This window comes from Aspergillus brunneoviolaceus (genome assembly GCF_003184695.1).
Source record: "Aspergillus brunneoviolaceus CBS 621.78 unplaced genomic scaffold BO95scaffold_14, whole genome shotgun sequence".
NCBI classification, from domain to species: domain Eukaryota; kingdom Fungi; phylum Ascomycota; class Eurotiomycetes; order Eurotiales; family Aspergillaceae; genus Aspergillus; species Aspergillus brunneoviolaceus.
The window spans coordinates 42039-65560 of NW_020290744.1; the positions used below are offsets into that span (position 1 = coordinate 42039).

At 53.4% G+C, this 23522-nt stretch overlaps 8 protein-coding genes across 8 annotated transcripts; 5 read left to right on the forward strand and 3 right to left on the reverse strand.

Annotated features, from left to right (window-relative positions):
• Positions 1-385: 385 nt before the first annotated feature.
• Positions 386-1688, reverse strand: BO95DRAFT_450989 (WD40 repeat domain-containing protein; the record flags this gene model as incomplete). Its single annotated transcript, XM_025588056.1, has 4 exons — positions 386-408; positions 540-1175; positions 1243-1581; positions 1634-1688. The coding sequence occupies 4 exons, from the start codon at positions 1686-1688 to the stop codon at positions 386-388; spliced, it is 1053 nt and encodes a 350-aa protein (XP_025444946.1).
• A 22-nt stretch (positions 1689-1710) lies between these two features.
• aspC (septin CDC12) lies at positions 1711-3716 on the reverse strand (the record flags this gene model as incomplete). Its single annotated transcript, XM_025590618.1, has 6 exons — positions 1711-2275; positions 2331-2839; positions 2898-3208; positions 3270-3432; positions 3492-3542; positions 3675-3716. 6 exons carry the CDS (start codon positions 3714-3716, stop codon positions 2206-2208), a joined length of 1146 nt encoding a protein of 381 aa, XP_025444947.1. The 3' UTR covers positions 1711-2205.
• Positions 3717-4282: 566 nt separating this feature from the next.
• On the forward strand, positions 4283-7482 carry BO95DRAFT_383552 (snoRNA-binding rRNA-processing protein PWP2). Its single transcript, XM_025583427.1, has 5 exons — positions 4283-4337; positions 4424-4536; positions 4599-5094; positions 5144-5391; positions 5441-7482. The coding sequence occupies exons 1-5, from the start codon at positions 4320-4322 to the stop codon at positions 7272-7274; spliced, it is 2709 nt and encodes a 902-aa protein (XP_025444948.1). The 5' UTR covers positions 4283-4319; the 3' UTR covers positions 7275-7482.
• A 54-nt stretch (positions 7483-7536) lies between these two features.
• BO95DRAFT_490374 (cytochrome P450) lies at positions 7537-9681 on the forward strand (the record flags this gene model as incomplete). Its single annotated transcript, XM_025590619.1, has 6 exons — positions 7537-7851; positions 7915-8040; positions 8105-8189; positions 8259-8327; positions 8417-9061; positions 9140-9681. The coding sequence occupies exons 1-6, from the start codon at positions 7615-7617 to the stop codon at positions 9679-9681; spliced, it is 1704 nt and encodes a 567-aa protein (XP_025444949.1). The 5' UTR covers positions 7537-7614.
• A 5346-nt stretch (positions 9682-15027) lies between these two features.
• On the forward strand, positions 15028-17047 carry BO95DRAFT_48333 (WD repeat RBAP46/RBAP48/MSI1 family protein). The gene is made up of 6 exons (XM_025590287.1): positions 15028-15228; positions 15290-15352; positions 15424-15521; positions 15572-16033; positions 16093-16578; positions 16640-17047. Exons 2-6 carry the CDS (start codon positions 15347-15349, stop codon positions 16812-16814), a joined length of 1227 nt encoding a protein of 408 aa, XP_025444950.1. The 5' UTR covers positions 15028-15228; positions 15290-15346; the 3' UTR covers positions 16815-17047.
• Positions 16933-17511, reverse strand: BO95DRAFT_440221 (uncharacterized protein). The gene has a single exon (XM_025585906.1). It carries the CDS (start codon positions 17305-17307, stop codon positions 17152-17154), a length of 156 nt encoding a protein of 51 aa, XP_025444951.1. The 5' UTR covers positions 17308-17511; the 3' UTR covers positions 16933-17151.
• Positions 17512-17915: 404 nt separating this feature from the next.
• Positions 17916-19084, forward strand: BO95DRAFT_461023 (GTP cyclohydrolase I; the record flags this gene model as incomplete). Its single annotated transcript, XM_025588793.1, has 4 exons — positions 17916-18175; positions 18228-18361; positions 18417-18721; positions 18782-19084. 4 exons carry the CDS (start codon positions 17916-17918, stop codon positions 19082-19084), a joined length of 1002 nt encoding a protein of 333 aa, XP_025444952.1.
• A 3561-nt stretch (positions 19085-22645) lies between these two features.
• BO95DRAFT_440223 (uncharacterized protein) lies at positions 22646-23144 on the forward strand. Its single transcript, XM_025585907.1, has one exon. It carries the CDS (start codon positions 22667-22669, stop codon positions 23108-23110), a length of 444 nt encoding a protein of 147 aa, XP_025444953.1. The 5' UTR covers positions 22646-22666; the 3' UTR covers positions 23111-23144.
• The last annotated feature ends 378 nt before the right edge of the window (positions 23145-23522 follow it).

Consider the following 23522-nt stretch of genomic DNA (forward strand, 5'->3'; position numbering starts at 1 on the left):
CACAACAATTCTTGCACAGTGACTGGGTGCGTTTGTCCTCTCGTCACGTCACTGTCGGCTGTCCGCGGCATTGCATCAGGCTAGGCGAGGGTATATGAGGCTGACAACTTTAGTGTCGGTCTCAATCTCGATAGGGGAAAACAGAAAACGCACACGTGGGCGTCTGGTGGCGTCGAGCCAAATCCCAAGGCACGGTAGCCAGTCGGTTCTCGTGGTTAGAGGGAAATACGAGCAAGGGTAAGCAGCCAAGTTGTCAAAGCGCAGAAGCAGTTGGAGAGGGTGAAGTGGAGCAGTAGATTGATTGGTCCCGATGGCTGGGTTTTCTGGCCATGACCTCGCAGCTCAAATCTCACCCACCACCATTCTCAATTTTTTTTCCCGGAGGCTAGCGATAGACTTTAACGGTGCCTGTGATAACGATTGGTGAGTAAAAGAGATTCCACAGGATTGACGGGTGGTTTCTCGAAAGGCACGAGATAGGTTAATGAAATAGAATAGCCGACAGAAGAATAATTGAACAACCGAGAAAGGAAACATACCATCCGAGCACCCACCGGCCCAACAACCTCCCTTCTCATTCCACGCCACGGCACTCACAGCCTTCACCCCCGGACCAGCAGGAACCGCAGCGATAATTTCTCCGCTGAGCACATCCCAAGCGAACACGGCTGCCTGACCACCCGCGGCGCTATTACCGCTCACCTTCTCAGCTTCACCACCGCTCAGAACAACCGCATCCGCCTTGGCAAAGACGGATCGAATCCGCAGCTCGCTGTTCCGGTAAACGAGGGAACCGGGCTGCCCAAGCATGAAACTACTCTTCTCCTCCCTCTCCCCTCCAACAATCTCTTTCTCTTTCCCAAACGCCTGCAGGAGTCTCCCGTCACTGCGATCGAGCATGCGGATCCGCCCGTCCAGCGTCGACGCCAGCACGGCGTGCCCGTCCGTCGAGCAGCGCACGCTCGTGACCGGATGCGCCAGGACATCGACCGTGGTGCGACCCATGCGGATATCGTAGACGCGCAGCCGGCCGTCGTAGCTGCCGCTGGCAATGGAATAGGTGGGCATGTGCACGTGCAGCGAGGAAACGGTATCCCGCGCTTCCGTCAGCGTCTGGATTGGCTTGTGCGAGTTGGACTTGCAATCCCAGAGGTTGATGGTCGTATCCGCGCTACCTATATGGGGCCGTCTTAGTTGATTGCGAGCAGCCCCCCGCAAAGAAAAGAAGAAAAAAAAACATACCAGACACCACGACCGAATCGCCGTCGCCAGCGAACTGAACCGCTTCCACTCGCGCATTGTGTCCACTCCAGCGTCGAGTGGTCCCTCCTTGCTCGACATCCCACAGGAATACTTGTCTGTCTCCGCCCACGCTTGCGAACCGCGCATTATCGGCCGCGACGGCAACGTCGAGCACCGAGTATCCGTGTGCTTCGTATCGCTGGATCGGAGAGGTCGTTTCGATCACTGTGCCATTGTTGCTCGTAGGGACGGCCCGCGAGAGGTGCACAGCACGATCGCTCGACCCGGTGAGCACGTAAGTTCCGGGATAGCTAGAAAATGTCACCGCGTTGACGGGTCCTGCATACGTCAGAGGCGGTTCGAAGCTGTCGCGATGCAGGACAAGCCTCACCATTGTGCGTCTTGAGCGTGTGAACTAACTGCGTGGGAAACCGTTTGCTCGACATTTGAGAGACGAGATTAATTAATTACCAGACTACCGTCAACCTAGTCCGGCTGTTCAAAGGATTTGAGATCGCTATGTGCGGGGATGCAGGGAAAAGAAACCGGGCGGCATAAAGATTGGGGAAAGATGGAGGTGCGGCTCACCGCCGGCGGACCACGGCCTTACTCCGCATTTCCGGCCGCTGCAACATTCTATTCAGTCCACCGGAAACTCCCACGCACTAATTAAATCTGTATTGACATGCTACGAAGTACAAGTGGGTTATTATCGAAGATGTAGTCAAACCATCGCTAGTTACCAGAAGGAAAAATCAGAAGAGCGAACAAACCGGTCCGTGTTGGGCGTCACGGCTCGAGACGTATAGTCCCCCCTGAGCACAAAAAAATCCGAAAATCAACATGAAAAGAAGAGAGTTGAAGGGGTAGTCAGATGTAAAGATATTAGTCGCGTAGTAGAAAGCACAGTTCGTCTGCTTTTCCTTCCGCCCGATACACAGTCGAAGCCAGTCCTGAAGTATCTCAACGACGTCCGTGGCTCCGAGTGGAAGAGCCCTGCAGTGACTCGATCTCCTGTTCAAGAGATTTGATACTGCGATCGGTCAGCATAATAAGACTCCAACGAATGTGGGGTGTGGAAGACATACGCAGCGTGTGTAGCCTCCAAGTCCTTGTTGAGACGGTCTCTCTCCGAAATAAGCTTCTGCTCCCACTGGCGGAATCGCTGTTCCTCAACCTTGACCTGCTCGGTGAAACGCTTGCGCAGGTTCTCTTCCTCTTCCTTGAACTTGGGGTTGTCGAGCTTTCTGGGGCGAGCCTCGCCGAACTTGCGAGTTTCCATCTGTTGCGCACGGTACGCTTCGTAGTGTTGTTCTTCGGTGGTGTGAATAAGGTCCAGCATGTGAGTGCGGATTAGGATCGAGCGCAGCTTCTTGAAGTCGCAGTGATCCTCGTTCTCAACCTCGGCAACACCCCAAGCGTATTGGCGACCCTTCACAACCCGGTTGTCGCTGGTCTTGACGTCCTTCTCCGATCCGATAACTGCGAAGGGCATGGCGGCCATAAGGCTGCGCGCATGGGTAGCGGCGTGCTCGTCGTCTTCCTCGATCGGGGGAGTGTAAATCTTGATGCCCTGGGCCTCGATGACGGCACGGATCTAGGAAAGTCACGAACGTCAATGTGTGTACTTGCTGGAATTCATGCAGGTTGCTCACTCTCTGCTTATAACGGGCCAAGTCGGTAGGGCTGAGGGTGTCGGCCTTGGCGATGACGGGAATAAGGTTGACACGGGAGCTGAGGCGCTTCATGACCTCAATGTCCAGAGGCTTCAGGGTGTGTCCAGTAGGGCGGATAAAGTACAAGCAGGCGTGCACACGCATATCGATCTTGTCGGAGCGGCGGGGCTGCTGCTCCTGCAGCATGTAGGATTCATGCTGGTCGTCGAGGAATTCAATGATTGGTTGCCAGGAGTCGCGGTTGTTGACATAGTCTCCAAAGCCGGGGGTATCAATAACAGTCAGGCGAACTACAGCGGGTTCCGGAGCATTAGCTATTGTTTGGGAGAGCCAGGAAAATCCGCTAATAACCTTTGAAGAACTTCTCCTCAAGCTCCGCCTTGGTGATCTCAATCTCAACAGTCCGGTCGACCTGCTTCTGATGACGGCGCTTGTGATCGGCGTAGTTCTTGATGGTCGTGGAGAACAGAGTGTTGATGAAGGTGGTCTTTCCCAAGCCAGATTCTCCAGCAACCTATGGTTATCTAATGAGCTTGGTCCCGCTATGAAATTGTGGTTTCATGGTTAACCAACCATAATCGTGAAAGCAGCACCACGCTTAGCGACGATCTTGTGTCTGGACATCTTCGTTAGTACCGGTCATGGCTGGCATTGTTTCGCATGGCATACCGCTGGTTGGGAAGCTATTCATATCGGATTGTCAGTTTCATGTTCTTTCCAGATCAAGAGACAATATTTGCTTATCTTAATACATACGTTGGCAATGCCAATGGGAGAGGCGGTTTCGGTAGAAGACATGATGGTAAGGGGTTGAGCTGGAACTTAATGGAGCGGTACCAGACGAAGTAAATAGAGGATAGCGGGAGAAGGACAACGCTGGCCTAGGACGAATGGGGCGATGGGGCCAACGGGGTAGAAGAGAGAGAAGAATTAAACGAGAGGACGGACGACGAGAAGCGGAGTAGAAATAGGATGAGACAACGACCGTCGGGGGGGAGGGGGGAAGAGTTAGAGGAAGAAAGAGAGAGAGCGAGGGAGGCTTTGGGGATGGAATGGGATGATAGATCGGGAAGTCGTGCCTTCTTCGACTGGTTGCTGCCCCTGAATCCGCCCCCCAAGCAAACAGGATGCAAACAAGCGAGCGTGACTGCGATGATTGAGGGGGAAGAAAGGGAACGGTGCAAGCCTCAGGCTGTCAATTACCCCCATCAGGACTAGCCTGTCAGACCAAGGCCCCGGATGGCGCTAGCACTATTGAAGACTAATGTGGTCGGGGTCGGAGGAACCGTCGATCCGTTCCTTATCGTCCGTTTTGGGCAGGCCGATTTTTTTGAAGATCGACCGATGAATTAAAGACTAGAGGAAGGCTTGCTGCGGCGCGAACGGATCCGGTCGGCGACAATGAAGACGGATTTCAAGGTGCGTTGATTGCTCTTACGATTGTTATCTCTGCGAATACAAAAAGCAGTAAAGAGAGGAGCATTGGAACTGACAGCTATATCTAGTTTTCCAACCTACTGGGGACGGTTTATCGCAAAGGTAATCTGCTCTTCACACCCGATGGCAACTCTTTGCTCTCGCCGGTGGGAAACCAGGTCTCGGTTTTCGATCTAGTACAGTATGTGCTTTCGCGCCTTGGGAATATCGGCATTATATACTGATATCATTTTCCTTGTGAAGCAACACTTCTTATACCCTTCCCTTCGCGCATCGCACCAACATCGACCATCTGGCGCTCTCCCCGAATGGAAAACTTCTCTTGACCATTGACGAGAATGGCCGCGCCATCCTGACCAACTTCTTGCGCCGAATTGTCATTCACCACTTCTCTTTCAAAGGCCGTGTCTCCGCTCTCAAGTTCGCCCCATCCGGTCGATTTTTCGCTGTGGGTGTAGGAAGACGGCTGCAGTTCTGGAACACTCCGACTACGCCTGGTACCGACAACAACGGAGAGATTGAGTTTGCGCCTTTTGTTCTACACCGCGACCTCGCCGGTCATTTCGATGTGGTTCAACATCTCGAATGGTCGAGCGACTCCCGCTTCCTGATCACAGCCTCCAAGGATTTGACCGCGCGGATATGGAGTTTGGATCCGGAAGAGGGTTTTGAGCCCACAACGCTGGCTGGCCATCGTCAGGGAGTGAAAGCCGCTTATTTCTCCGCCGACCAAGAATCGGTAAGTTCGGGTATTATTTCGCCCTTGAATGCGCACTAAGCATGGGTAGATTTACACTATCAGTTCCGACGGCGCTGTCTTCCGATGGGAATATGTTACAAAGAAGGATCCGGAGACTATGGAAGATATTGCGGATGCCCGATGGAGGATTGTCAAGAAGGATTTCTTCATGCAGAATGACGCAAAGGTCAACTGCGCTGCTTTCCACGCGCCCACGAATCTTCTGGTTGTTGGGTTCTCCAACGGGTTGTTCGGGCTTTATGACATGCCGGAATTCAATCAGATCCACCAATTGAGGTATGCATATGCGCCTAGACTCTATTAGACAAGACTAACGTCAGTGCAGTGTTTCTCAAAGTAACATCGACTGCGTGACGATCAACAAAACGGGCGAGTGGCTGGCCTTTGGCTCTTCCAAGCATGGACAACTGTTGGTGTGGGAATGGCAATCCGAATCGTACATTCTGAAGCAACAAGGTCACCTTGACTCTATGAACACTCTGACATATTCTCCCGACGGTCAAAGAGTTGTGACTGCAGCCGATGACGGAAAGATCAAGGTCTGGGATGTCAAATCTGGTTTCTGCATTGTGACCTTCACAGAACACACAAGCGCCGTCACGGCATGCGAGTTCTCCAAGAAGGGAAATGTTCTGTTTACAGCGTCATTGGACGGCTCCATCAGAGCTTGGGATCTTATCCGCTACCGAAACTTCCGGACATTTACTGCTCCGACTCGGTTGTCTTTCTCCTCACTCGCAGTCGACCCAAGTGGGGAGGTGGTTTGCGCTGGCTCTCCGGACTCATTCGATATTCATGTTTGGTCCGTACAAACGGGACAACTGCTCGATCAACTTGCCGGCCACGAAGGTCCTGTTTCGGCCCTTTCATTTGCAGCCGACGGTAACCACCTGGTGAGCGGTAGTTGGGATCACACTGTCCGCATCTGGAGCATCTTCGGACGGACGCAGACGAGTGAACCCTTGCAACTACAGGCTGATGTGTTGGATGTGGCTTTCAGACCCGATGGCAAGCAGGTTGCTGCGTCGAGCTTGGACGGACAGTTAACGTTCTGGTCTGTCAACGATGCCGTCCAGATTGGCGGTGTTGACGGCCGTCGTGATGTCTCAGGAGGTCGGAAGACCAGTGACCGACAGACCGCCGCAAACGCCGCAGGAACCAAGTCCTTCCGCTGCATCAAGTACAGCGCGGACGGCAGTTGTATTCTGGCCGCCGGAAACAGCAAGTACATCTGTTTGTATGATGTCGCAACAGGATCGATGGTGAAGAAGTATACTGTGTCGGTCAATACCTCGCTCGAGGGTACTCAGGAAATCCTCAATAGCCGCAATATGACGGAGGCTGGCCCTCGCGAGCTTATCGATGAGGCAGGTGAGGCTTCAGAAGTTGAGGACCGCATTGATCGCAGCCTCCCTGGCGCGAAGCGTGGTGACCCCGGATCTCGGAAAGTCAGACCGGAGGTCCGAGTCACAGGAGTCGACTTTTCACCGGCTGGCCGTTCGTTCTGTGCGGCCTCCACAGAAGGTCTCCTTATCTATAGTTTGGATACCGATGTGGTGTTTGATCCTTATGATCTCGATATCTCGATCACCCCGTCTAGCATTTTGGAGACCCTCGAGGCTGCCAAGCAGGCCGCAGCAACCGGCCAAACGGACGATGACAACACATTCCTTAAGGCGTTCATCATGGCATTCCGTCTGAACGAAAAGAAGCTCATCCGGGCAGTCCATGAAGCCATCCCTCCGGGCGATATTCCCCATGTTGTGCGTGCTGTGCCGACAGTTTACCTCCCTCGCCTCCTTCGCTTCGTCGCCAACGCTGCCGAAGAAACTCCGCACTTGGAGTTCAACTTGTTGTGGATTGAGTCTCTTTTCAGCGCCCATGGTCGCTACTTCAAGGAGAATGCGGGCACTTTCGCACCAGAGCTTCGTGCTGTGCAACGTGTCATCGATGAGATACATAACAGCCTGAAGAGACTGACAGACAAGAATATCTATGATCTCAACTTCCTCCTGGCAAAACCTGTGCTTGCAGGCAAGAAGCAACCCAGTCTTATTCTCGCTGCCCTCAGTGGTGATGCTGAGGCTACCAATGGCGAGGACGAGACCATGGAAGAGGCAGCGGAGGAGGCTGGTGGGGAATGGATGGGCCTTGAATGATTGTATGTCACTGTTTTTGTACCCTGATACTCCTGTCGTTCTTGTTCCCCTCCGGTCATCTGTTTGGCTTCGCATGTGCTCCTGGCGTTGAATCTGTGGTATACTTGGAAAGAGAAAGGGGACAGCAAAAGTTTTAGGAGTCCGATGCTGTGTTTATAGGATATGTAGTACATATACACCGAATAATAAACTTTCAGAATTACCCGGGGGCGTTTGCAGTGAATGTATTCGGTGTGCTTGAAGTGAGCATCCAGTCGCTCTTCGCATTTTCCTTCTCTCTCTCCACCTTCTTACCTCCTAGTACTCTCTTCCATCCACCATAGGCTGTTTATCATCCACCATGTCTTTTCTGAATGACCTTAACGTCTATCTCAACCTGGTTGCGTGGAAGACCTCCCTTGTCTTGCCCATCACACTCGTCGTCTGCTTTTTCTTCCATCGCTATGCCATCGCCCCTTTGACTGATGAACTCGCAAGACTGCCCACAGTCCGATACCGATGGTTCCTCCCCGACGCCCTCAACCGAATCGCGTTCTACTTTTACGGACGCGATCAAATCGCTCAGGGTTACAAAAAGGTATTCCATGTTGCAGCCATCACTTACCCAACGATCCGTACTGATGCATTTTGATATCTCCAGTACAAGGATCGTGCATTCCGGCTCCTTACCACGGACGGTGACTTGGTTGTTTTGCCGCTCAAGTATCTATGGGAGATCGAGCAGTTGCCCATGACCACGCTGAGCGCTACTAGAGCACGACATAAGGTGAGCTGAATACATGCGAGGGGCTGAGAAGATTCGGCTGCTGATTATGTCCCTCTGTTTTCAGATTCTCCTGAGCGAGTACACTGACGTAGTCAGAGGGAGTACAAATGTATCTCGTGCAGTGGCCGAGATGAGCCAGCAGGATCATCGTACGTCTTCTCTATTCTCTATGTCGATCCCCGGAGGTTGACTGGCATTCTTACTCACCTGCATAATAGAGCACATTGCTATGCAGTTCAACGATGAAGTTCACAAGGCGCTCTACGTCGAAGTCCCAAGATGTCAGTGTACGTATCTCGCCTCCACTCCACCTTCACCCTACTCACCTCCACCTCGCTCACCTCCGCCCCAGCCTGAGACTAACACACCAGCCCAGACAAATGGACGCCCGTCAACCTCTACAAACTAGTCCTCAAGCTCATCAGCCGCGCCACCGCCCGCTTCACCGTGGGCGAAGAGCTCTACCTGAACGAGCTCTGGCTCGAAACAGTCCCCAGCTACACAAGCGACAGCCTCACAACCATCATCCTCCTGCGTCCCGTGCCCCAGTTCCTACGAGCGCTCGTCGCCCGACTTCTTCCCAGCCTCCGCCGGGCCCGCGCAAGAGCGCGCTGGGCCCAGACCGAGCTGCTCATCCCCACGATCCGATCGCGCCAACACAAGGAAGTCCACGACAGTGCCTACCAAAAGCCGCAGGACCTCATGCAGCGGATAATGGACACGGCCACGACGAACTTCGACCGCGACCCAGCCAACATCGCCCAGGCGCTGATGTCGACCATCACGATCTCGATCGTCCACCCGCTCACCAACCTCGTCACGCACGCCGTCTACGACGCTCTCACCCAGGGCCAGGGCCAGGGCCAGGGCCAGCAGACCATCGACCCGCTCCGGACTGAAACTGAGAGAACCCTATCCCTCCTCGAGCACGATGACGAATCCGGTCTCATCCTCCGTCCATACCAATGCCTCATGGACAGTTTCCTCCGAGAAGTCCTGCGCTGGAACCCGCTGAGCGAACGTGAGTTACCCCCCACAATCACATCCCACACCTGCACCGCCGAACCAGACCAACCCAGCTAAACCCCCTGGGGAACAGTAAACCCCCGCTACACCCTCCTAAAACCCCACACCTTCACCTTCACCTCCCCCTCCACCACCACCACCACCAACACCAACAGCACCGAACCCCTAACCCTCCCCGCACTCACCCAAATCGCCTTCCCAGCGGGCCCTCTCTCCCGCGACGCCGCCATGATCCCGCACGCCGAGCGCTTCGACCCCTTCCGGTGGACCCGGGACCCCCTCGAGGTCCTCCCCCTGCTCCGCCCGGACACGATCGACCCGCGGCTCCGCAGGGCCGTCGCCTTCGACACCGGACTGGCGGACTCCAGCCCGGTCAATCTGCACTTCGGGTGGGGGAAGGACAAGGACCGCGCCGCTGCGGCGAGGGCGTGTCCCGGCCGACATCTTGCGGCGCGCTTGGCGGCTATGGCGCTGGGTGGTCTGCTTGTGCGGTACGATCTGCGGCTGTTTCCGGGGGAGAGGAGGCGCAGGGCTGCGAATTTGGGGGCGGGGGAGTTGGTCTTTCCCAATCCTGGGGTGAGGGTTTTGGTGAGGGAGAGGGGGAGGGGGGATTGATTTGGAGGTGGGTTGGGGTTTGAGGTGGTGTTTGGGAGTTAAATATGGAAATTGTGGAGGGTTTGCGAGGATGGGAGGAGGGGTAGGTGGGAGTGTGAGACGCTGGACGCACTTTGTCGTCGTCGTGGTTTTGTGGGATATGTGTATTGAGAAGAGGGGAGGTTTATCAACGTAGTTGTGAGGGAGTTGAGGGTCTGCTGGGCTTGGGCAAGTCAATGTCTCCGTTGTCTCCGCTTCGAAGCATGCTTGCTGTACAGTACTCTACTCGGGATGAGGATCTCTGTAAGAAGGCGGCGCAGCCAAAACGCACATTACTATTTCAGAAAGGTATACACCTTACAGGAAGTACTACAAATTCAAACACACCACATCGGGGAATGCGAAGCTATGTATTATCGGGAGACCCAACTTCTAATTGCGAAACATAGTATCTCGACTAAGAATACATCTCCCAAATATACAAGAGTGGGATATCCCTATCTTTCACAAGACTCCTTTGCCTTCCCCTCGAAAATTTACAAGCCACCCACCGGCTCTAATTCCCCTCAACAACAGTCGCGGCTCCTCGCCCACGACCACGACCCCGGAATCCATTACCGCCTCGATCTCCACCACCACCACGTGCACCCCCACGGCCACGGCCACGCTGGTTCAGCGTCTGCGGCGGCGGAACCTGGCTGTAATTCTTGGGCCGGAAATTTGGGTTGATCTTCATGACACCTGCCTCGGGGTCACCGTTGTCGACCGCATGATATCCGCCACGGGTGCGGCCCGCTCCTCCACGACCGGCACCGCCACGGCCTCCACCCCGGCCCCGACCACCGCGAGAGGCGCCGTCGGCGGCCTGGCTGCCGTTGGGCTGAGGGCGGAAAGGTAGGGTCGTCTGAGCGCCCACGCCGTTGGATGCGCCCCGGCCGCCTCGGCCACGACTAGCGAACCCAGCCAGTGCGCCACGGTACGAGTTGCCCAGCGGCGCGGGGGCGGCAGCTTCTCTCAGCTGGCCCTGTCCGGCGGGCCCAGTAGGGGCACCGTAGGCACCAGCAGTCAACGGAGTCGATTGGGTTTGTTGTTGTTGTGCGTCGCCTGCACGAGTCGTGGCGAGGAGCTGTCGGTAGGAGACATTGAGCACAGATGAGGCGAGCACGGTCTGGCCGCGGAAAGGGGAGCAGCGGTCTCCCAGCGTCGTGCCGCTCATGAACGAGACGTCGAAGACGACATCCAGCAAGACGGCCCGCGAGGTCCGGGTGAGTCCCACAACTGTTCCTCGAGTAGCGATAGGCACCTTGCCCGAATCTTGTGCATAGACTACCCGATCGCCAAGCTTGAATGTTTGATTTTGGAGTCGCTGCTCGACGTCAGATGGCCGCAGAAGGGCGCTTCGAGGGACACCGCGGATCTTCTTGGCCTGCATCTGCGGTTGGCTCCGGACAAGCTGATCAGCATCCTGCTCGATCAACTTGACAACATCGGAATCCAGCTGTTCAGCCTCCAGGGGAACGCGCTCGAAATTCTTGGCTTCGATCGATTTGAGCCAGTCCCGGATCTCTTGCATCTTCAGCAAAGCGACCTCTTCGGGGTAGAAATCGGTGGGCGTGTACCGATCATTTTGAGGATTCCGTTGAATTCCTGCAATGAACTCGGGAAAGTTGGTCATGTACTGTACCAGCAAGTCGACGGTTTTCTGGCTGAACTCCCATCCAGAGTCGCCACGGCGCGAATAGCCAAGCACCTTCTGCTTGCGCGCTTCAAATTTGAGGTTCAGACCCAAATTGACCCGCTGACCCTCAATGTCCACGGAAAACGAAGATGTGATCTTGGCCAAGACGAGGGGGTTCAAACGCAGGCTGCGAGCGATGGCATAAGATGGCATGTAAGGGCAGAGTCGCTCGGCATTCTTGGCACGCTCGCGTCCGAACTCGGGCTCCCGACCTTTTACCGCCGCGATCATGCCACTGACTTTGCCGTCTTCGTGTCCAGTAACATGCACCGGACGTCCATAGTTGAATTCTCCCAGGAAAAATGCCCGAGAACCCTCAGGGAATTCCTTCTCAATAGGCAGAGCGTCTCTCTCGATGAACCGTTCGTCGGGGTTGATTACATCGTCCACAATCAACTGCAAGGCGTAGTCGGTTTCCTGTCCACTGATTTCGCCGAATTCTTTGACCGTAGCACCTTGATCAGTCTTGATCAAGCCCTTCAGTAGCTGTACGTGTACCATGGACTCAACCGGGCCGATGATAGTACCAAGTCTCTTGCTATAAGTTCCTTCGATTTTGTCGGCCTTCTTCTTCCATTGCTCGATCTGAGCCGGGGTATGAGGAATAGCGACCACGTGCTGCTCGCCATCTGGGAGAAGATAATCAAAAAGCTCATCCGACACACGAATGACAAGCGCTTCCTGCAAGAACGGATAACCAACGTGAACCCGCTTTCCGAGCTTCTGTTTGGCTAGCTCAGCGCTCGACCTGCTTCCAGGATCAAGCACAGTGATGACCATGCTCTCATTGCGGCTTTCCTGCTGGAACACACAAACTCCGTGGAATCCCAACTGACCCACATGGGGCAGAGTCTTGAGACTAGGGAAACCAGCCAAAGCTGACGCTCCAAGATGTGCTCCCTCCATCAGGCCGATGTAGGGCTCAAGTCCGTCCATGGTAGGCAAATCAAAAACGTTTTCGATACAGTGGCAGTTAGGAATATCAGGGAAAATGCCAGGAAGAGAAGAGGGGTAGGTGAACTGCACATCTGGGGAGTATGTGAACTTCAAACTGGCACCAAAGCCGTTTCTTGCTTTTTCTTCTGGGGTCAGTAGATGTTCCTTCGTGGCCAAAGCAGCCAACAGGCGCTTTTCGTCAATGAATGGGATCTTCACAACTGCCTCCCACTCCATCTTCTTTCCATTCATGTCCAACTCAAAGTCACGGGGATAAAAATCGATAATCGGCGAGTCGGATGAGGTCATCAACTCATGGTAAGCAGTAGGCACAGTCTTCTTGCTTCGATCAGGCAAGACTCCCATCAACTGCTCATAAGGCCTGAATGGCTTGCCAAGTCGGAAGTTCGTGTCGGCCTTCAAACCCTTCTTCACGTCTGCTCCAAATTAGTGGTCGGTAATCAAGTGGGCACATGTCATACTTACCAGAAATCATCGGGGCATAGTGATATCTGAAGAACCAAGGCCAAGACGCAATGCCTCTGTAATAATAGTACAGAACCCATTGGAGACCTTGGACGTAGTTCTCAGTCAACTCCTTCATCTCCTCGTGACTGTCCAGCCCCCAACCAAATTTGCCAACGTAGTACTGGTTCTTCCATTCTTGGAACTTCTCTTCGTACTTCTTCTCAGCTGCTTCTTGAGCTTCTTCGGCCGACAATTCCTGGACCTTCGCATTCTCGTACTTCCGAATAATCCTCTGTACAGCCAAAGTGGCCTCTTCATCGTCCTCCTCTTCACTATCATCATTCTCGTTGGCAGGGAGCTGAACTCGAATGAAGCGGTCGCCCTGCTCATCAGCGACGGTGGTCCAAGGCAGGCGAAGATCGCTCGCCAGCTGCTCTAAAAACTTGCGGTCGCGAGCGGGCAGCGTAGAATTAAAGTCAAGAGGCTTCGTCTCCGACGCTTTCCCAGGTCGGTTCAACACGTACTTCTTCACTTCTTTGAGGAGCTCCTTCTGGGCAGGAGTGATCGTGGGTCCCTTCGGCTTCTCATGTGCCTCGGTGGCGCCAGTCTTCTTCGCTTGTAGCCAACGTGCATCTGAGAACTCGGCTTCAAAAAAGCGATACTCAACACTGCTCAGAGCATCCAAGAGCATGCCTAGCCGCTCCATGTGGATGACGCCTTGTTCATTGATGTAGCCACCCATCTTAGGTAAAATCTCCTTGTAGGTCTTGAACATCAACGCTAAGGCACCCTCGTTGATATGCAAATTGGGTAAATTGGGCAAGAAATCGTTTCCAACAAAGAATGCCATCAAGATAAAGTCGTCGATCACCCTCTCCATATCAAAGGGGAAGTCTAGGATGCCCTCCTGCTCCAACTCCTGAAATTCCAGTTCCAAATATTCTCTGACCATACACAGATGCAATAGATAGAAATTTTGGTGCTCAAGTTCCTTAGGCTTCTTCGAAACCTGGCGGCCAAACGTGACCTCCTCACGGAGAAGGCAGAAATGAGGGTCGTGACTCAGCAGACCCAACATGATCAGATCGGCGTCAAGGCCGTAGAGACAGTGGCGAACATTGGGATCATAATCTGGCTGTGCTTTCGCATGCCGGATGTATTCCATGATTTTGTGCTCACCCTCACCAGGAGTCTCGTGGCCGGAAAGCACAATGTCAACTCCCTGCCAATCCTTGTCCTCCGAAATCTTCTTGCTGATAAAGTATTTCAATTGTTCAGTCAGTTTCGCCATGAACTCGGTTCCCGGGGTGATGCAATTGCTGTCAAAAGGATCTTCCTTGGGCATCTCGATGCCCTGAGCAATCGCCTTGTCCTTGGCTACCTCAGCATCCAGAGCCGTGCGGAAACGTCGCGCACGCTGCTGGTTCATCTTGGCGCGGGGAGCCACGCCATCGACGGCCATGAAAAATAGCTTCTTCGGCTTAATCTTGCCGTACAAATGCTCGATATAGTTAAAAATTGCGATGAACATCTTATCTTCGGTCATGCGGAATGTAGGCGAGTCGCTGTCCTTGTGGGTACAGTTGTGAATGATACCGTTCATGTCCAGGTACAGATTGTCGAACTCGGGAATCCGGTTCTCTGCGATCAGCAGCGAGATGGCGGGATACCGCTCGCTCAGCCAACGGAAGAACTTGGGAACACCCATGGTGAATTATGTGAAGAGAATCTAGCGTAAAAGGTGTAGGTTCTAGAGACGAAGATTATCAAGGAGACAAAAGCTGCCGTTGAGTCGTAGATCGTCGCAGGAGTGGTGGAAGTGGCGGTGGTCGTCAATAATCAATGAAGCTCCAAGCTCGGAGGCGAATCATCCAGCGCACAGCGTAATGGCGGTCGCAGAGAAACGGAAACGACTGGGTATCCTCAAAGAACTATATTGACAGAGAAATTTCGACACAGAAAGGAGAAAATGGAGAATAGGTGAATGTAACGAGGCGAGCAGGCGGCGAAGGCGCCTAATTGGCAAGAGGGGAAGAATGATGTGTTGTAGTGAATGAAGAGCAGAGGCCGATGATGAATGACTCGAACTACAGCTCGGATGAATGCGCCTCAGGCAGACCCGCCTTGGCATCATGTGAGCCTGCCAAGCCCCTTCTTGTTCCATTTTGGGCTTAGCTCCCCGGGCAGTCATTAACGCGCCCTCAACGGCAAAGTCGCGTTTCGCCCAGTGCGAACAGGAAGCTCGCTCTTTGCTCTGCTCTGCTCTGCCCTGCTGCTCAACACTCCACCTTCTCCGAGTCCCAACCTTCCAACCGGGTATTCATCTTCCATTTGTCTTACATTACTCGCAATATAGCTCCTGCAATCCGCATCTATACATACATATAATCTTCGGTAGACAAAAGCCATGGAACCTTACGACGAAAGTAGGAAACCCTCTGCGAGATGTGTTGCGCGAGCAACTTTTCTAACTCTCACCCACAATAGCTTTCGTTGAGGAGCAGGAGGAACAAGAGGAGGAGCGCACTGAGGAGAAGATCATCAATGAAGGTATGAATCACCTCTAGCTCTGGCTGGAACGGCAAGCAATTGGAAGACTAAGTGTTACATCAGAGTACAAGACATGGAAGAAGAACGCCCCATTTCTCTACGACATGATTCTTAGCACGGCACTGGAATGGCCTACACTTACAACGCAATGGCTACCTGATAAGCAAGAGTATGCGCATAAATCCGTGTTGAGCTTCTACCCATGCTAACACAAGTCAGGGTTCCTGATAAGCCTTATTCCACTCACCGTTTACTCATCGGCACTCACACATCGAGCGATGCGCAAAACTACTTGCAAATTGCCCATGTACAGCTTCCTAATCCTACTGCGCCCAACCCGGATGACTACGATGAGGATCGGGGCGAGATCGGCGGGTACGGCGGCAGCTCCAAGAAAGCGCCCATGGAGATCAAATTCAATATCGTGCAGAAGATTGACCACAAGGGTGAAGTCAACAAAGCTCGCTACCAACCGCAGAATCCCAACATCATTGCAACAATGTGTACGGACGGACGGGTGATGATCTGGGATCGCTCGAAGCACCCTAGTCTGCCCACCGGAACGGTTAACCCTCAGATGGAGCTGCTAGGCCATACGCGAGAAGGTTTCGGACTTAGCTGGAGCCCCCATACTGCCGGTCACCTTGTCACGGGCAGTGAGGACAAGACTGTTCGTCTTTGGTAAGACCGATACTCTCATTGACTCCCAATTAGTGTTCGGCTACTAATCACGGTGTCAGGGATCTGACGACATACACTAAGGGCAATAAGGCTCTAAAGCCGGTGCGGACCTACACGCACCACTCTTCTATTGTCAATGACGTGCAATATCACCCTCTGCACTCTTCCCTGATCGGAACGGTCTCCGATGATATCACCCTTCAAATCATCGATATTCGTGAAGCCGAGACGAACCGCGCGGCCGCTTCCGCAGAGGGTCAGCACCGCGATGCCATTAACGCTATTGCATTCAATCCTGCTGCCGAGACCGTCCTGGCGACTGGATCGGCTGATAAGTCCATCGGACTGTGGGATCTGCGTAACTTGAAAACCAAGTTGCACGCCCTGGAATGCCACAATGACTCTGTGACCTCCCTCTCTTGGCACCCCTTCGAAGAATCCGTCCTTGCCAGTGCAAGCTATGACCGTAAGATCATGTTTTGGGATCTCAGCCGGGCTGGAGAGGAGCAGACCCCTGAAGATGCACAGGATGGACCACCAGAGCTGTAAGTTTAATGTTGCCCAGACCATGGGATGAAATACGCCTGCTAACCAGATACGCTTCAGTCTCTTTATGCACGGTGGCCACACCAACCGCATTTCCGATTTCAGCTGGAACCTCAACGATCCTTGGGTTCTCTGCTCTGCTGCTGAGGACAATCTTCTGCAAGTGTGGAAGGTGGCCGATGCGATTGTGGGCAAGGATCTGGAGGACGTGCCGACTGAAGAACTGGAGCCATGAATTTGACTTCGCTTAGAACAAAAACCGGAAGCCTACATTATTGATACCTACCTTGAGCGGTTGTCTTGCTTCTTGTATTGCTACACGCGTCTCACGGATACAGTCAAGCGGAGTTTCAAATCAGGGAGCGCCCTTGTAGTAGATGACCCTGTCGCTGGTGTGCCTTACCATTTTATTCTGATGCCTTATGTAACAATGACAAAACTGCATGAAAAGAACATCTTGGGCATGTTCAGAATCAAAATCGATAACAGGGTGTAGAGAGCAAGCATCCCAATTTGCACTAACAGTCCACCAGGGGAGACAGTGCTGGCTTCTATGAACAATCTTTTAAAACCTATGCCATTAATGGCAATGCATGTAATCTCGCCATGTTGTCCTCACGATAAGCATCTCGACGGCAGTCCGACCGTCGGCACCGATAAGCCAGGGCAGCTCGTGCGCAGCAGGTTATGAGTGCTAACAATGCGCCGAAGATGCTGGTGCAGATCATGCGGGGTAGGGGGCGTGCAGCTGCCAAGCAATTGTCGGCGGGCCACCCTCTTGAGACTTTTGATGAGTAGATATGCTTCGAGTACTATCGATATTGATTATCTTGGCTTCTCCGGTAGATATTCCTCTAAGCTGCGGATCTCACCTGTTTGATATCAGGAAATTAGTCTTGTCGCAGTCCGGAGTTCGGGGCATCGGAGAATGGTGAATGGTGAAATCAGTCTGGAATGAGCTAATCCACACTAGCGGCGAGTTCCCCTCGTGTCAGCCCGCGCATTGAGCTGAGTGATTGGTCAGTAGTGCGGGCGGTGAGGGCGGACACCTGAGATCGGAGAGGGGCCATTTCGCTCCGAAAAGGTAACGCCCTTCAGCGCGGCGAGCCTTAATTTTTTCCTTTTCTCATCCTTCATCGGAGTAAAAAAAATACAAGAAGTTCATTAATTGTAAGTCTGTCTTGCTGTGTGTCGAAATTGGTGAACTTCGCTTGCGCTCTTCATCACCATCGATCAGGGACGTGTTGCCCATAGCAAAGCTCCTCCACACATATACCTCCATTACCCCCTCATACATCCCACTCCCACCACTTCTCCCCTCCCTCTGGTTTGAGTCATGGCCTCCGGAACCTCCCCTCCCCACGGCCCCAAGCCCAAGTCCGCCATTCCCTCCCACATGCTGAACGGCGGTTCTCCCCTTCATCTGTCTCTGGGCTCCCGCGATGCTCGTGAGCGCGAAAGTCTCAACTCCTCCATTCGTTCGTCCTTCACTCCCCGCGTTCCTGTGGAATTCGCCGACTTGCCTGAAAACATCCGCCCTGTCGGAGATTCCAGTCAGTACCAGGACGATACTCCTTCCGGCTCTGTCGTCGCCAGGTAGGCCATCTATCCATTTGTTTGCGGCCATTCTCTTGCTGATAGGTCGCAGGCCTACCCTGAGGGATCCTGCTCGTGATGCCAGGGATGAGGCCGGTGCCTTGACCCCGCCTGCCAATGAAAGCCGACCAGCCAGCCCTTACACCCTTTTCCCTCCCATTGACTTTGATGGATTGAGCTGGCCTTGTGAGTATTGATGTATCCATCAGGGAGGAGTCTTTCTAATCCACTTCTGCTGTAGGCCCCGGTACCCGGGCGCGCCTGGAGTCAACCCCCGAGGAGAACGAAGAGCGCATCAAGAAGCTGGCCGGTGCTGTGAGAACTATTCTGGAATGCGTCGGAGAGGACCCGGAGAGAGAAGGACTGCGGGAGACGCCCGAGAGATACGCCAAGGCTATGCTTTACTTCACAAAGGGATACGAGGAGAACGTTCGGGATCTCGTCAACGGTGCTGTTTTCCATGAGGATCACGATGAGCTGGTTATCGTCAAGGATATCGAGGTGTTCTCGCTGTGCGAGCACCACATGGTTCCCTTCATGGGCAAGGTATGATGATCGACCACCAAAGTGCACAAAAGTCGCAATGCTGACTAGGATCCCGAACAGATGCACATTGGCTACATCCCCGACCGTCGCGTGCTTGGTCTCTCTAAGCTGGCTCGTCTGGCAGAGATGTTCTCCCGTCGTCTACAAGTGCAAGAACGTCTGACCAAACAGGTTGCTTTGGCCATCTCCGAGGTCCTCAAGCCCCGCGGTGTCGGAGTTGTCATGGAATCCGCCCATCTATGCATGGTCATGCGTGGCGTGCAGAAGACTAGCAGCACCACGACCACTAGCTGCATGCTAGGCTGCATGCGTTCCAGCGCCAAAACTCGCGAGGAGTTCCTCAACCTCTTGAACCGAAGATAATGTCTCTTATGCCCTCTCAGCTTTCCTTTATGACGCACTTGTTACCCCTCTCGTTTTAACACTGGATGGTTTCATGATTTAAGGAGTTACGGCGGTTTATACCTTTCAACAGGTCATTCATTGGGTTTCCGTGTTGGCATTCTTTCTTTTGGTGATTGTGGCACGGAAGAGTCGCATGTTGCCTTTCACTTTTGCATAGATTCTTGGCATCGTCACGACGACTGACCAGGAAGAAGCCACATTTCTCCCAACGCTCTTGCCATCGCTTTTGGGGATTTTGTGCAAAACATTCGATAAACAAACAACAAGATTACACGCTGCTCCCTCAACATTCTGCAGCGCGGAGAACCTCGTGGGGGTGTGATTTGGATGATTCAACATATTTTACTAATATCTTCTCAACCTGATATCAGGACATTACGGTACGGCTGGGGTGGTCAAATTCGGAGAACGGCGAACAAACGATCGAAAATTTTCATGTACATTGGAAGTCGAATGCATCTGATCAAATGTATTTATTTTGAAATGGTCGATTTGGATAGTGCCTTTTGGTTACTTCATGAAAAGGACATCTCATGAGCTTCTTCCAAGCTTTAGGTGACATCTCATTGGCCTCAAAAACACCGTAAGCTTGACTTCAAGGCTATGTCTCTTTTTTGTGGACATGCTCGGGTCTGTCTGTAGACATAGTTTTGCAGGCTAGCTAGTTACTTTTATCGTTCTTTTTCCTTGTAAACACCCACCAAATGCTGTCCGACCCTGTGAAAGTCCGATGATCAAGTTCCCTGGTCAGCTTGTTCTTAAGTGCTCGGACATCGGCGCAAGTCCGTATACATTTCGACAGTTACCACACACCTCCGCCATATCTGTGTATCCCTGTTTAGGACAGCCTGTAGAAGTAACACACAATTCCTATATCTAATCAAGATCCGAGATCCGAACTATAGGGATACTGAATAATTGAGAAGACTGAAACTGAAGGAAACTATCATGAATGCTCCGCATTATAAGGAGCAACCTCACCAGTGAATGAGCATGCCTAATTGGTGTGGCTTTGCCTACATTCGGTCTCACTCTGAGTCTCGCAGTGAATGATTGACTGTAGTGAATTTTGCATCAGCAGGCTGGCCTGGGTGGGGTATATCAGTTGCTATGGTGTTCGTTTCTCCTTCATCTCTCACCATCCATGAACAACTCATCTTCCTCTTCCCACTTTCTATCCATCATTTCTGCGATTATCATCCAAGCAAGTGTGAAAAGCCTCAACGCACATCTGTCTTAATCCTGCGGCTGCTTGATAAGAATCCTCCATCTGCCCTGACTCGATTTGAAGCGAGGTAAGTGTCTTGTTGAGTGAGAATTATATTCTTTCTCCAACATATGTTGGCACAACACTGACTTTGTTCACAATTAGACATAAGACGTTCTACGGCCTTCCTGCTGACAGCATCAGAAAAGCAACACCTCGCTGTCATCATGGCAAGGGCGTATACCCCCGACGAGCTGGCAGCCGCCGAAGGCTTGCTTCTTCTGTGGGCGAGCCGAAGCGTCACAGCCACCCCACGCGACGTCCAGGGAGCTGCGAGCAATAATCACGGGGTGAACAGCCATGAAGATACCGAGCACAGTCAGCAGCATGACGATATGCAGACTATGCGCAGCCACGATGTGGATATGCCGCCACCCTCTCCCCCACAGAGTCGACCTCGTCCTCCTGTGAGCGCTGCTCATAGACTCGAGCCAATCGGTACCTCTAATAATCGAGTGATCAACCCTCCTATTCCAGTGGTCTTGTTTCATCAACAGCCTCATCTAAGCATAGCTCGTACTGCCACGCAGGACAGCATTCCTGGGCTGCGAGCAAACATCCCCCCGTTCCACGAAGAGGGCTCCCCGCAGTATGCTCACGACCAGGAACAGCGTCAGATCACACGCTTGATGATTCTGCGCCATGTTATGAACAACAGACCCCCTGGCAGAGCCGAAATTGCGCGGCAGAACATCATGCAGCGCTTCCCACCGCGTGGCAGCCGCCTGGATCGCGAGCAGACATCCCGGCTCGGTAGAGTCCCAGGTGCTGCTCGAGACCGCGCGAATCGCTTGCCTCCACGCTTCTTGCCTGCGAGAAACCCCAGACCCGCTGACTCGCGCCATGTATCGTCAGGCAGCCGCAATCCGGGACACAATGAATCAACTCAACATGACGTGCAGACCAACACCGCCCCTCATGATGCCTCGGGTCGAACCGCCAATTCAACCACCGATGTTAATGGCTCAGCTGCAGTCTCTTCTCATCAAGAGCAAAGCACCGCAGACTCCCAGCCTGGTATGTCGCTGCAGAAGTATCTGATCCGGCAGCAGATGATCGCGGGCGTACAGCCAGAGGAGATCGCACCCATCCGTCCTCAGGCGATGGTGAACAACCCTTCAGCTCCTGTTGTATTGCAGATCAGAAACGACGCTGTCGCCGTGCCTAGGATCCCACCTGCGCAGTTCAGCGGACCACTGCAGCCTCTCCGGATCGTGCCACGCGGGGGTTCTGGATCTGTTAAGGGACCGGTGACCAGGGACACTGCACTACACAGTCATCCTGTGAACCAGGACCCCGAGCCTAAGTCTGAAGACGACAAGTCTGCGGCTGCCAACAATGAACCTCAACCTCAACCTCAGACCCCGCAGCGTCCAGCAAATTCTCGCTATCTCACACGCTCTGTCACACGGCGTACCCGATACCAGAACAGCCTGGCCACCTCTACGCCTGAGTCTCAAGCACCAGCATCAGCGGTGGTCAAATCCGAGAATGACACCAACCCAGCCGCTCATCCACCCCGTCTCCAGCCCAACATCTCAGCCCCAGATAGCAACAACAACAACACCAACACCAACATACTCTGGGCCCAAGAACAAACCACAGAGGAAGCGCCCCGCCGCCCCTCCAAAAACGCCCTCACCATCCCGCACAACAACTTCGACCTCCTAGCCGCCCTCTCTACCCACCCCGAACTCACCGTAATGATCACCGACCTCCTGCACCCAGAGGACATCCTAACCCTCCTCACCACCTCGCGCCCCCTCCACCAAACCCTGCACCACAACCTCCCCACAATCACAACCCACCACCTCCACCACCTCAACGCCACCACCCACCCACCAAACATATCAGACACCTTCCCCCTCATCTGCTACCCACGCCTCTACACCCAACCCCAACCCCAACCCCCGACCCCCAAAATAACCTACCTCCTAATGCTCACCTCGCGCACCACCACCATCAACCGCATCCTCACCACCCTCCAGACAGCCCACATCTTCCTCCCCGCCGGCACGGCCCTCGTCCTCCGCAAGATCTGGTTCCTGATGGACGTCCCCGACAACCACCGGCGGGAGTGGACGGTCCGCAACCGCAATCTGTGGTCGGATCTAGATCTGTTCCTGGGCGTGTTTCTCATGGTTCAGGTCGATGCGTTTCTGGCTGAGGTGAAGGGGGTGAAGCGGTGTACGGTCATGCGGCAGTTGTGTCTTGCGCAGCGCTCGTTGGCAGGGTTGGCGGATTATCTTGTGGGAAAGGTATGGGGGGATGAGATGGGGGCGGAGGTTGAGCGGGAGTTGCGGAGATGGATGGGGATTAGCTCTTCGTCTGATGCTGCTGCTGCTGCTGCTGATAAAGAAGAGAAAGATGAAGCTATCGGCGATGGAGTCCCTGGACCCGCTACACCCACCACCACCACCACCACCCCAAACCCAACCGAAGAAGAACCCGGCGCCCTGCAGTACGAATACTACGGAAGGAAGAACGCCCCCACCAAAATCAAGCTGCTGCGCCCCGACGAGTGGATCATGCGCGAGATCCTGCACCGCGGCTTGGACCTGCAGAAGATGTACAAGCTGGTGTTTGCCGAGGGCAGGCGCGAGCAGTTCGAGACCCCCGGTGTCGCGGGCCAGAGGGTCACTTGGGATGAGCAGATGCGGTTGGCGACGCTCAGGAGCCAGGTCGATTGGATGGAGGTCGTGAGGTTGGATCGTTGATAAGCCGGGGATTTTGTTTTTCTTTTTTTCGAAGATTGGGAGGTTTTTTCGATGATGGTGGTTTTTTTCCATAATGGGGTTCTTTGTTTTTTTTTTTTTCGATAGGGGGTTTCTGGTGTGGATGGGTGGTGGAGTTGGATGGAGAAATGCATGGTGAAAAGGGTTTATGAATGGATGTTGGATGAGGAAATGCATGATGAAACGCATGGCACATCTACTGATGCGGTGATACTTCAAGAAACTGGGACTGTACATCTGTTCATACGAGATTTCAACAGGATCTGAGATGGAAGATCTGATACTTTAATATCCTTCGCTCACTGAGGAACATCCTAAAAGGTAGGCCTGCAGTATGCTATTCGACACATCACACCACAGGAAAAACTAGTATACATGAACGGAAGAGTTATTG

Excerpts from the sequence above, each read along its gene's own strand:
- BO95DRAFT_383552 (XM_025583427.1), top strand. Across the intron at positions 4,537-4,598 it reads TCGGTTTTCGATCTAGTACA|CAACACTTCTTATACCCTTC; the intron begins GTATGTGCTTTC and ends TTCCTTGTGAAG. Across the intron at positions 5,095-5,143 it reads TCTCCGCCGACCAAGAATCG|ATTTACACTATCAGTTCCGA; the intron begins GTAAGTTCGGGT and ends AAGCATGGGTAG.
- BO95DRAFT_48333 (XM_025590287.1), top strand. Across the intron at positions 16,034-16,092 it reads GACAAGACTGTTCGTCTTTG|GGATCTGACGACATACACTA; the intron begins GTAAGACCGATA and ends TCACGGTGTCAG. Across the intron at positions 16,579-16,639 it reads CAGGATGGACCACCAGAGCT|TCTCTTTATGCACGGTGGCC; the intron begins GTAAGTTTAATG and ends GATACGCTTCAG.
- BO95DRAFT_440221 (XM_025585906.1), bottom strand. The coding sequence starts at position 17,307 with ATGATCTGCACCAGCATCTTCGGCGCATTGTTAGCACTCATAACCTGC.
- BO95DRAFT_440223 (XM_025585907.1), top strand. The coding sequence starts at position 22,667 with ATGGGGGCGGAGGTTGAGCGGGAGTTGCGGAGATGGATGGGGATTAGC.